This window comes from Anastrepha ludens, chromosome 2 (assembly GCF_028408465.1).
Source record: "Anastrepha ludens isolate Willacy chromosome 2, idAnaLude1.1, whole genome shotgun sequence".
Lineage (NCBI taxonomy): Eukaryota > Metazoa > Arthropoda > Insecta > Diptera > Tephritidae > Anastrepha > Anastrepha ludens.
This window is the reverse complement of record NC_071498.1, coordinates 166164992-166178578: the sequence shown is the minus strand read 5'-3', so window position 1 is coordinate 166178578 and position 13587 is coordinate 166164992. Positions and strand designations below refer to the sequence as shown.

The window sequence follows — 13587 nt, the reverse complement described above, 5'->3', positions numbered from 1 at the left end:
CGAGTGGCGTAGGGCCGAGGCCACCAAAAGCTTGAAGTCCTACAAGCACTCGCCGCGTCTTATTCCACCCGACGTTGAGACCAGCATTCGTCCCATTTATGATGCTCTCTCAACGAATGATCTCCTCAATAAGTGCTTGGGCGGGAATACACAGAACGCGAACGAGTCATTCAACGCCACGGTGTGGCGCATGACTCCAAAACATCTCAATTCCGGGAAAAAAAATTATTGACATTTCCGCGTACATCGCTGCCGGATTGTTTAATGAAGGCTACAGTTCGATTTTGAGGCTAATGGGATCTCTGGACTGCATCATTGGGCATCAGTGCAAGATGTTCGCCGATCAGATGGACGACGTTACACTGGCGCGCGCAGACCGACGTCACAGCGACTGCACGAAGGAGGCCCGCAGTGCTCGTAGAGAGGCACAACTCGCCGAAAACGAATATTTTGAGGAAGCTGAGGGTTTGCTCTATGAGCCTGGTGGTGCTGATTAGCGTCCAACTTCGGTAAGTTTCTTTTTCCTTGACCGCGAACTTTAAACCGCGTTTTCTCGAAACCATGTCTTTCAAATTGGCGTAAGTGATTACGGAAAAAGTATTGAACCAATTTTCTTCATCAAGGTTTCATTTTAAAGGGCATAAAAAGCTACTCTAGGTAGACTACGGACGAAAAGAAAAACTAATTTTTAGATACTTTTTAACACAAAAATGTTTGAAAATTTTTGCAAAAAAAACCAAAAGTTTTTTTTGAAGCCTCATTTTAATGGTTAATCTTCGAATTTGCTAGAGATTGTAGTCTATCTAGGATAAAAAACCCTCCTGAGTAAAATAATGTTTGATTTTATGATTTCAGATGAAAGTTGCGGTCAGGATCGCTTTCGCCGAATTCGATGTCAGCGGCGACACGATTTACGTGAACCGCCATAACTCAATTAATTGCTTATTTATAATAATGTTAAATACGCTTTTTTCTTCTTGGAGCATTGCCCTAAATATATATCATATTAATTTCATGTGCACTGTTTTCATTTTCCCAAAAATAAATCACGAAAAACTGGTTTTTTTCGGCCCTCTAAAGGTACTTCCCCCCTTTAGGGAATTACAGTGAAATTCCCCATTACGGACAGTCCTTATAACCGGACAGCTCCAATAACCGGACAAATTTTGGGTACACAGGTTTTTCATTCATTTTTTCATACAAATATCATCCTAATAAACGGACACTCTAATAACCGGACGCGGACAAAGTATTTCAAACCATTTTCATAAAAAAAATTTCTCATAAACGGACAAAATTCAAAAATATCACAGCAAGCTTTGTTGTTCATTATAAAAATGAAATAGGTGATTCTCCTTTTAACATGTATGCACACATTCAAGTCCTGTGTTTTAAATTAAGAGTAGTTTTCCATTCAGTTTGTTAAGTCAGTTGCATGCGAATGGTTGCGCTCAAAGTTCGTAATAATATGGCGTCGAAAAAGAAGGTACTTTCTATTAAAGAAAAAATGGAAATTATTAATGTTTTCGAAAAAGATAAATTATCAGTACGTGGAATTGCAAAAAGGTAAAGTACAGTGAGCCCAAAAATTTAATGGTAGGCACACGTTTCTTTTGCTTTGAAAGGTTCAATATTGGCAAAACACTAGCTGCTGAAATCAATAAAAATAAAGAAAAAATTCGTTCTAAATGGGAGCCTGGAGTTAATGTTCATCAAAAGCGAAGCTTTCTTAAAGAAGGCGGCTCTGAAATAGACAAGATGTGTTTTAATTGGTTCGCTAAGGCTAGAAGTCAAAACATTCCGATTTCTGGTCCCATTTTGAAAGCAAAGGCAATGTAAATTGCAGGCTAACTGGGTGTACCTAATTTTAATGCTTCAGATGGATGGTTAAACAAATGGAGAATAAGGAATAATGTTGCTTTCAAATGCGTATCTGGTGAAGCTGCAGATGTAAACCAGGATGGTGTCGAACAGTTTAGGACAAAATTGCCATCTCTGTTGACCGGTTACAAGCCTCAAGACATTTAGAACGCAGACGAAAGTGGGCTTTTTTTCGTGCCTTATCTGACAAAACCCTCGCTCTTAAATCCGAAAAATGCGTGGGCGGTACACTATCAAAGGAAATACTTACAATTTTGTTCTGTGCTTACATGACTGGAGATAAGGAGCTGCTTTTGGTTATAGGTAAAGCAGCCCGTCCTCGATCTTTTAAACATGTTCCAATCGCAAAACTGCTAGTGGATTGGAAGTCTAATAAAAAAGCATGGATGACTCGAGAAGTAATGGGTGAATGGCTGCAGCAGTTCAATCGAAGAATGAAAGCCCAGAATCGAAAAATTATCTTGTTTTTAGATAACGCGGCTTCACACCCAAAGGCATTAAACTTAACCAACATAAAAATTATTTTCTTGCCGCCAAATACAACGGCAGTTAGCCAACCCCTTGATCAAGGTATAATCCAAAATTTTAAAACTTTGTATAGAAGCTTAGTTTAAAAACCCTAGTATGGAAATGTAAAGACTCGTACAATGCACCTAATCGATATATGTATATAATATTATATGTATTTATATGCAATACTAAAGTATGCAAATATTCTTTACTTCCAAAAATTTCTTAATACATAGTTTATACAATACAATTTATATGTGTGGTATATATTTTGTGACTTCATCCCTTATAAGCGGACATCTCCCATAGCCGGACAAAAACACTGCGACGGTGAGTGTCCGGTTATAAGGAATTTCACTGTATATTGCTTTTCATAAATTTTTATAAACTAACAGGACTATGAATAAGTTCGTGCGGTTTTTTTTTCGAAATTTGAAACTTTATTGACGTAAAATGGTTACAAATTTAATATTCAAAATATTGTCCATCGCTTACTACTACTTTTTCCCATCTTTCTGGCAATTCACGGATTCCCTTTGTGAAAAATTCGGTCGGTTTTGCCGCAATCCACGAATGGATCCATTTTTTGACTTCATCGTAATTACGGAAGTGCTGGTCAGCCAGGCCATGTTGCATCGATCGGAAGAGATAGTAATCGGATGGCGCAAGGTCTGGACTATACGGCGGGTGGGGTAGGACATCCCATTTGAGCGTTTCTAAGTATGTTTTGACCACTTGTGCAACATGTGGCCGAGCATTGTCATGTTGCAAAATAACTTTGTCGTGTCTATCGGCGTATTGCGGCCGTTTTTCTCGCAGTGCTCGGCTCAAACGCATCAATTGTCGTCGGTAGACATCCCCCGTAATCGTTTCATTCGGTTTCAGTAGCTCATAATACACAACACCCAGCTGGTCCCACCAGATACACAGCATAACCTTCAGGCCATGAATATTCTGCGCCGACGTCGATGTTGAAGCATGGCCAGGGTATCCATACGTTGCCCGACGTTTTGGATTGTCGTAATGGACCCACTTTTCATCGCCAGTCACAATTCGATGCAAAAAACCCTTTCTTTTGTGCCGTTGAAGCAGTTGTTCGCATGCCATAAAACGGCGTTCAACGTCTCTTGGCTTCAATTCATACGGCACCCAATGGCCTACCTTTCGGATCATTCCCATGGCTTTTAAACGTTTGGAAATGGTTGATTGATCAACTCCCAAAGTTTTTGCAACCTCTTCTTGCGTTTGAGCCGGATCTTGATCGAGCAATTCCTCCAATTCGGTATCCATGAACTTTGGCGGCGCACCCTCGCGTTCTTCGTCTTCCAAGCCAAAATCACCACTTTTAAAGCGTGCAAACCACTTCTGGCACGTTCGCTCAGATAGAGCATGCTCACCATAAACTTCCACCAAGATACGATGACTTTCGGCTGCTTTTTTCTTCATATTAAAATAATGAAGAAGAATTCCCCGCAAAAACACATTATTTGGCACGAAATTCGACATTTTCAAGTGTGGTAAAAATATTGTTGTTTACGCTTCAAATAAAAAACTTATACTGACGTTTGTGCCTTACGACAGTAGCTCTCCAATGAATGTTTGGAAATGTGGATCGATGGAATAATAATCAAGTTACGCCATCTGTTGTAAAACCGCACGAACTTATAAATAGACCTATTATATTTTTTTTATTTTATTTCAAAGCGCCAAAAATATTTTTGTTTTTTGTACCACAGCTCCATCTGTATGTGGTTAAATGTGAACATAAATAGCAAATTCTGAATCCCGACCACAAAAACCTATAGATACTCTATACCAGTAATTTAAGAAGCATTCAAAATATTTTTTTTTGAAGTGAAAACTTCTTTAGAATCGTTGGGAGTGATTTGAGACTCGATGAAACGAAAAAGCGACACCAAAAAGAAGAAGAAAAAAGATATACGTATATATATGCACACAGAAGGATGGCATAAGCAAATTTAAATTTGTGAATTTATATATGTATGTATATATGCGGATATATGTATATATGTTGTGTGTATGTACATATGTGCCTCGCTACACCAAAACATACGGTAAAATTTCTCAAGAAATCCAGCGCGCATTCATAGGCACAGCATTGCATGTACAGTAGGGCGGGTCGATTTAAAAATCGCTCATTGCTCTATGAAAATCGTATTCTAGGGATCAAAATAAGAAACTTTGCCGAAGGAACCATACCTCTAAAACGAATTCTGATGTCCCCCAATTTCAAAATATCACCATTTTTGGCCTTTACATGAAAAAATCAGCTAAATGGCTATGTTTTTTCTTTATTTTTATTTATTTATAATATTATCTATTTTTTCTCTTAAGAAATTTATTTAGTCAGAACATATGTAAATGAATGAGTTATAGAAAAGAAACTAAAAAGTTCGACCCATATTGGGGGACATCAGAATTCGTTTTAGAGATATGGTTCCTTCGGCAAAATTTCTTATTCTGATCCCTAGAATATGATTTTCACAGAGCAATGGGCGATTTTTTTGCCTTCCCACAAATCGGCCCGGCCTAATGTACAGTAACCTTGAACAGGCAGCTGCGGTTGTCGAGCATTTAGCATTTAGAAACATATATTTACATACATATATGGGTGCAAACATATTTACGGAGCCGCGGGCACTCGACTTGACAAAAATTGAATATTGGGAAATAATTCTACGTGAAATATTCCAATATTGACTATTTTCGAATTGTCGAGAAAATTAGCATATGGGCGGCTCGTTTTATGAATGAAAGTACTTGCTCTTAGAACTATGAGCTCGAATTTATAAATCAATTTTTTGATGATGAGTTTTTGTTGCACAGTAAAATAGTTGAAACTGTTCGGCGCCGCCGCGACTGTTCAGCGCTATGGCAACTAGGATGATGGCCGCTACGCCTGCGCCTATTAATGCATTTTGTTCTTGTAGTCGCTAGGCATAGAATTTTAGCTTTGGACGACATACGCATTTACAGGAATAAAGTGAGTGGCCTGTGTGTGCGGTTGTATGTAGATGCATATGTGTATATTAATAAGCATTGTTTTGCTGGAAGTTCAGAACACAAATATGTATGTACGTACATAGGCTAGGCCATAGTATAGCATACATACATATGTATAAAAAATTCAAACCAAGCGTCCTACGAATGTTTGCGTGTATGTTAGTACGTCTGTGTAATATACACATAGTAGAAAAAGTCTGCGTTCACCTATGCAAATATTCTTTGCATTAGAAAAAGTTCAAAACAATAAATATTTCAGAAATTTTTTTTAATGAGTTTTATTAAGTTCACTTAAACGTAACTATCACACATATTTCGCTACCAATAACAAAATCAAATTTAAAATGAGATCACATAAAATTAAAAAGGCCATTCAAACTAAACGGAAAAAGTTTGCGTTCACTTCAATAATAATAAAATAAAAGGCTTAAGATCATAGAAATGTTTTAAAATTAATAGCTAGTTGGATATCCCCGGCTTTTTATGACTTCTAGGAGGCGTCTTTTCATTGATCCAACTAAGTTGGCTGTTATTTCTGGACTTATGGGTTCCCATTCCTCTTTAAGCGCGTTCTTAAGCATTTCCTTGCTAGTTATTGTACGCTCTCGTATTTTTTTTTTCTAGAATGTCCCATAAGTGCTCAATGGGGTTAAGGTCAGGTGATTGTGGGGGTGTGCGAAGTTGTTTTGGAACATTATACAACAACCACAACCTAACAATCCCTGCTGTGTGTTTCGGGTCGTTGTCCTGTTGGAAAACAAATATTTCACCGAGTCCCAGTTTGATTGCACTTTCTCACAAATTCGTTTTTAAAATATCGAGATAATCATGTCTGTTCATTATCGACTCAAAAAACTGCATATTTCCAACGCCCGAACTAGCCATACACCCCCATATCACGGCACCTCCTCCCCCATGCTTTACCGTAGGTACCAGATTTTGCTTTCCAAGTGCCGTTCCGTTTTTCCTCCAAATAATTTTACGACTTTTTATCCCGAAAATGCAAAACTTGCCCTCATCTGAAAAAATCACACTATTCCAAAACTCAGGTGGCTTGTTTACGTATTCCTTGGCGAAAGCGATCCGCTTAAGTCGATTTACTCGCGATATGAAGGGTTTTTTTCGGGCCACTCTGCCGTGAAATCCGATTCTTTTTCGAATTTTTCTTACTGTATCTGGATGTACTTTCTTTTGGTATTTTACTTCTATGTCTTTTGAAATTCGGCTTGCTGTTAGTCGTGGATTAGAATTCACAAGAATAGTTATGTTGCGTTCTTCTCTTTCCGTCAGTTTTTTTGGACGCCCAGAACGAGGCTTAGACTCCAAACAATTCGTTTGCTTGAAGTTGTTTATCACTCTTTGGACCGAGGAGTATTGCCTCCCAGCAATTTTCGCGATTTCCCGATAGCTCATACTATTTTGCCACAAGCTTACAATGATTTTCCTTTCACCAATATCTATTTCTTTTCGCCTTTGGTCCATAGTAACAAAAAATGTATTTCTAATATCAATTTTTCCCTCTTTAGATTTGTTCTTAACCGCGTCAACTACATGAATGATTTAAAATTTAATTTAACGTAATTGCCATGCAAATAATCGTCACTATTCGAAATGAACGCACACTTTTTCTGCTTAGCCTATTTAAGTAACTGTACTACAATCCCGTTATCTGAACATGACGCAGCTCAAACTCCAAAAAATTTTGTTCATAACCTCTATGAATAATTTTCTTTGAAATAAGTGAAAAGAAATAACTGAGAGTTTTAAGATAAACACGTTAAATTATTTTAATACTTTATAACAGTGGGTGAACGCAGACTTTTTCTACCATGTGTATGCGTTACGACGCTCATAATAGCAACAGCGTGTGCTGTATTGCGTCCGTATTTTTATATTCGTAAATATTTTCATTTTTAAATATTTACCGCAATTATGCCGAAAAATAATGCAGAAAAGTGTCGTGAATTTCGACAGAAAAAAAAACAAAAAGAAAATAAAACTAAAAAAAACCGCAAAGACTTCAACAGAACGTGTCCGTGAATTTCGTGCACGCCGAAAAACATTACGAAATGCGCAACCTAGTATTTCTATTGTGCATAACAATGCATCCACTGTGCAAAATAGTGAAAACGATCATCGTAAGTACTTTAATATAATAACAATAAAATGAAGAAAATAAAATATGAACTTTATAGCAATATTATAATGAACCTATAATTATCCCGCTCCTAATGCTGCTTTCGTCTCATTCTCTCTCAGTTTGTTTTACGGAAGGTTTCACTTCTATCGCGTCTAACCGTTAGACTGGTATTTTTTTTTATTCACAAATGTTTCTGCATGCACAAAGCGCACACTGTTGAAGAATCCAAGAGTTCGGTTCGACTTCGGCGAAGAAAGCCGCACTTTGGCCGAATATTTCTTAAAATTTGGTTTTACTAAAAAGTTAGAGTAAGATTTGTTTTATTACCGGTGATTTTCTGATTTTCTGTTGAAAAAATTACTCTAAAATATCCACATACCTGCTCTTCCGTCGAGTATGGCTAGTGAGGAATTTTTCAGTGCGGCAGGTCAGCTCTATACTCAGTACCATTAGAAGGTGAAAATTATTATTATTATTTGCTATCGCGCCGGCTGGAGGTACAAAATGCCGATACAAATAAATTTCACTGGGATCGATTTGCAGCTTTTGAGCGCCCAAGTGAGCGATTCGTCAGATGTCGTAAATTCGTACCATGTCCCTTTCGGCCGTCCTCTTCGGCGAGAGCCTTGCGGATTCCAGTCTGGGGACATTCTGCTGATGTCAGTAGCTGGTTTATGGATTGTGTGACCTATACATCTCCACTTTTGTTTGCGTATTTCAATCTCAACCTCACTTTGTTTGCTTCGAGCAAGGAGCTCGTCATTAGAAACCCAGTTATCTGTTTGGAGCTTTTTTGTTGTTGAAACCTCTACGGACCACGTTTCGCAGGCATACAACAGTGCAGACTTCACAGTCGAATTGAAAATCCTTAACTTTGGTCTAGCGGTTAGGTAAAGGATGATCTGGTTTTCGTTATTCTGTACTCAATGCCAGTATTTGCACCGACGTAAGGCGTGATTTGGCTGCCTACGCAATCCAACACGCTCTGCGTAGGTAACCACATCGTCTAGTTTGTGTTGCATGTGCCCCCGTTGTTGTGAAGCAAGGTGAAAATGGCGTTGTTATATTGTTTTTGCATTTTTGGGATATAAAATTATTAAACTGTAAATATTAAATAATTCCTAGACGTACTTACATATCGTCCCCTTAGTATAACAATAGCCTATGTGCTCTTAGGCTATTATTTTTTTTTTTGAATTTTTGGATTCTCCATCGTCGATTTTATATGTGGTCAAAATTTTGTCAAATTCTAGTTCCACAAAGTGGGTCAAGACGCCAGTCAAAAAATAATAAATATTTACAGACATAACGAGATTTGAGTGAGAGCTACTTTCGACAAAAAGTTTGAAATTCATTTTCTCAAAACATCAAAAAATTTATAGGCTATTTTAATACTAAGGGGACGATATGTACCTATATATGTATGAAAAAATAAGTTTTTTCTGTAACTCGTTTGTTTTCTTATTATAATAATAAAAATACTGAACTTCGCTGTCATTACTTGCGTATTACTGGGGCCCTTGAGAATCTTCGGTTCGGCTTCGGACCTTCAAATCGATGCTCGGCTGTTCTCTAATTAATTATGAGCTGTTATTGTATTATATTATATTAAAATCAAAATTATATTTTAAATCAATTGAATTTATAAATTCTCTGCTGTGAGCTCGTATCAGAACAACATCATTCTATATACCAACAGGTGGCGCTGTTCCTATACAGAGAGCGTCATATGAAAAAAAAATCTAATTTCCTTAAGCACATTTTTGCATAATGTGAGACTGGCACTGTAAGTGAACTGGTATAAATTGCCACCACTGTTGCGGTCTGGTGTATGTGTTGGCTAAGACTTTTGCTGAATGGATTTTATTGTTCCAACCAATAATGGAAGATGTCCGATATTGAATGGAATAAATCATCGACACCGATAAAACAGGCAACATTTTACAAAAGGATGTTATATTTTTAAAAGTGTAAATATAAGTGGGTAAAACACCCAAAAGGGGTGTACGGCCAAACACCCAAAAAGGGTGTATGCGCCAATTATATAGACATACCATATATATATACAGTGCTGGACTTAAGTATAGGCACAATCCGTTTTATAAAAAGAACTGCAGTTTTATTTGTATTCTGAAAAACGATATATTTATTTTGTAGGTATATTATAGGTGTAGAGCTTATACATTAAAAAATAGCTATGAAAACTAAATACATTTTCTTTGCAAATAAAGCTCAAAAATAAAAAAATTAAAATTAATTCGATATTTTACTGGACAAAAGTATAGGCACAACTACTTGCATAATTTTTTGTGCGCGTCTGTTTCAGTATCTGTTTCAATTATCTGGCAACACTTTTATATTCAGCACATTCCTATGTGTACCGTTATTATTTTTTATTGATTCAAACAAGCGAAAAGTTGATAACATTTTTGTAAATAATTATTTTGTTTGTAAACTCTTTATAATGAGCCCAAAAAAGACTGAAACAACAGTATCGGAGCGTAAAATCACTTTACACTCGCATAGCCAAGGAAACTCGTTTGCAGAGATCAGTGAATTAATGGATCGTAGTCGTTTTACCATACGGACCATTGTAAATCGCTTCAAAGGTGAAACAAACTTTGAAAGTGCAAGTCGCTGTGGTCGTCCGCGCAAATTAACAGAGAGAGAACGTGCTCAGGTCATACGAAAAGTGAAACGTGATCCAAAAATTACATCTTCACAGGTTGCTGCAGAGGTAAAGGCAGAAATTGGCAAATATGTACACTTTAAAACTGTACAAAGAGTGTTGCATGAGGCTGGTTATAACTCTCGTGTGGCTAGACGAAAGCCCTTGACATCTGCCATCAATCAGAAGAAGCGATTGGAGTATGCCAAAGAGTTTGAAAACAAGCCAAGCGATTTCTGCGACCAGGTATTGTTTTCTGATGAAAGCAAGTTCAACATTTTCCGGCCTGATGGACACACAAGGGTATGGCGACAACGTAACACTGCAATGGAATCTCGAAATCTTTTGCCAACGGTTAAGTATGGTGGTGGGGGGATGTTGGTATGGGGCTGTATGTCTTCCGCGGGTGTGGGAGAGCTTGTTTTCATTAATGAGATTATGGACAAGACAGATTACTTAAACATCTTTAAGGAAAATGTGAAGAAAAGCGCTGAAAAACTGAACTTACCCGGGTCGTTCACATTTCAACATGACAACGACCCGAAGCATACAGCCCATGACGTCAAGATATGGCTCGCTTATAACGTTTCACACGTCTTACCACACCCCCCGCAGTCACCAGACTTAAATCCGATAGAACATTTGTGGAAGGAATTGGAGAGAAGAATTCGAAAACGCACAATTTCAAATAAGGTTGAGCTAAAAGCCGCTTTAATGGAAGAGTGGCTTAATATTGGCGAAAATGTAACAAAAAAACTTGTCCACTCAATGCCAAATAGACTTAAGGCCGCCATAAAACAGAAAGGGTTACCAACAAAATATGAAATTAATATTTCAACGCATTTTGGCTATCGTTTAAGTAGTTGTGCTTATACTTTTGTCCAGTAAAATATCGAATTAATTTTAATTTTTTTATTTTTGAACTTTATTTGCAAAGAAAATGTATTTAGTATTCATAGCTATTTTTTAATGTATAAGCTCTACACCTATAATATACCTACAAAATAAATATATCGTTTTTCAGAATACAAATAAAACTGCAGTTCTTTTTATAAAACGGATTGTGCCTATACTTAAGTCCAGCACTGTATATATATAAATATGTTTTCGGTTAGCTAAGTAGATGTACAGTGTACTCTCTCCGAACGGACACCTCCCATAAGCGGACTCTTTTTTCAGTTCCTTAAGTATCCGTTAAGAGAGAGTACACTGTACTAGTTTTTGAAATAATTTTCAGAATAATTTCCCGAACATTTTTCTTCAAATTTTTTATTTCATAAAAAACACTTAGTGAAAATTCTTCAAACTTTCTCAAACAACCACTTTTTACTGTTAGGGCTCGGTTCAAATGATGATTCAAATATTGATTGAAATACACTTTAACTAAAAATCGAAACAAATCGTATCCTTGAGCTACTCATTAGAAAAGGTGAGCGTACAAGAAAAAAAATTTTTTTAAACGCAGTCAAATTTATTTTTGTATCAGGTTAAGGGTAGTCAGAATTTTCAAAAAATTGGATTCTTTTGTTTTGCATTTTCTTAAAGTATAATAGCTTAAAAATATTGTTTGAAAATTTGAAGTGAATCCGACAAATAATTTTTGAATTATTCAACAATTAACAAAGGGCGCTCAGGCGCTCCGGAGCGTTCGGGAGCAAAACTTTAAATGCGTTTTTCTCAAAACTATGTTTTTGAACTGGTGATCACTGTAACTTAAAAACCGCTCGGTAGATTTGAATAAAATGTATACTGCTTTTGAAAAACATAAAAAAAGTGCGTGTAGCATAGTACACATAACAGAAGTGAAACTTTCAAGGAAGAGAGACCCGAGAGAGAATGAGAGAGAGAGAGAGAGAGAGAGAGAGAGAAAGAATATATATCTTAAATAAATTCACAACATTTGCAGAGAATACAAATAGACAAAATTCACAAAAAACGGAGAAGGGCCGGCCAGTAAAAGTGAACGCCGGACCCAAACCGTGGCAACAACTAGAACTTCTCTGGGCGTTTATCACCCGCACAAACGCAGCGATTCCAGGACAGCAGCAACAGCACAAATTACCGCAAGACAATACCAATAAATCCGACGCCGGAATGGATAGCACTTTATTGTACCCACAAGCGCTAGCCAGGAAACGGAAATAAGCGCCAAAATGTAGGAACCAAAAAAATGGCAAACAAATTGTGACCAAAACACGCCCCAAACAGTAGGCACCAAAAATATATTTCTTACAAGTTTGCAGCAACAAACAAGCCCCCAAAAGTAGGCAGTGTTATTTCTCACTAGAAATTAGCAACCACAAGGAAAAACTCAGGAAAAATAGCCTAAAGTGTATCTAAGATATATTATATATAAGATATAGCTCTATCTCTCTCTCCTTTTCCTCTACGTTATATCTTTTTTCTCTCTCGCGGAACGAAAATGCCCAAAACGTTGCATGACCTTGAAATATTACTCTCCATTCTCGCTCGTCCATCGACGCCTAAGAAGTTTCACTTCAAAAAACTCGTGCCTGATCGAAGCAGATTTTCTTTTAAAAATTTCGACTTTTTTTAATCAATTAATTTTCGGTTTTTTTCTCGAAAATCTGAAAAAATATTTCCTGAGACCGAAATTTTGTTAATTTAGTAAAAAAAAAAACAAAGCTTCGATCAAGCACAAGATTATTTATTAATAAAACTAATTTCTCATGTCCGATTGATTTTAGATGAATCTCCAAGGACTTGTGATGATACTCGCAAGAGACTTCTGTAGAAACGGGATCCATACAAATTTTTTTTGAAATTTTGCTAAAGTCAAGTCGAAACAGGATGTATTAATGCTATGTTTTTATTTTTGTAAACTAAAGCAATTGACTAGCAAAAAAAAAATTATTGAAAATCATCATTTTTTCGGACCTGTGACTACCCCTAACCTCATAACTCGAATCATCATTATCCAATGAAAAAATTTCAATTTATAATATTTATAATACATAATTAAATTCTAATTCTTTTTGCATTCAAGCTAGTAAAGGAATGATATGGCACCCTTCAGTGTCTGGCAAGAAAAAACTATTCTCATTAATGCTGTATTTTGAGTGTTTGGCTACTGTGGAATTGCAAAAAGGAAAGTCGGTGAAAAGTTGGCAATAGCAGGTTTATTCGTCATTCCCCTGGGAATGGAGGTATGTTTAGGGCTTAGCTGGCCTACGTTTAGGAGACTAATAAACGAGTTAGTGAGTGCATATGCCCAGAGCAGGTTAAGTACCAGAGTGATTTGGGGCATATGAGACAAGCAAAAACCAATGGATACTTGTTTGGTAGGAGTTAAATGAGTCGCTTGTGTAGGGTAGATTCATTACACATCATTGTATTCCTTTAA

General features: G+C 36.8%; 1 protein-coding gene across 1 annotated transcript; it reads left to right on the top strand.

The window, feature by feature from the left end:
• Positions 1 to 10019: 10019 nt before the first annotated feature.
• Positions 10020 to 13245, top strand: LOC128855611 (uncharacterized). Its single transcript, XM_054090661.1, has 2 exons — positions 10020 to 10469; positions 13231 to 13245. The coding sequence occupies exons 1-2, from the start codon at positions 10020 to 10022 to the stop codon at positions 13243 to 13245; spliced, it is 465 nt and encodes a 154-aa protein (XP_053946636.1).
• Positions 13246 to 13587: the final 342 nt, after the last annotated feature.

Coding starts and splice junctions, on each gene's coding strand:
- LOC128855611 (XM_054090661.1), top strand. CDS start 10,020: ATGAGCCCAAAAAAGACTGAAACAACAGTATCGGAGCGTAAAATCACT.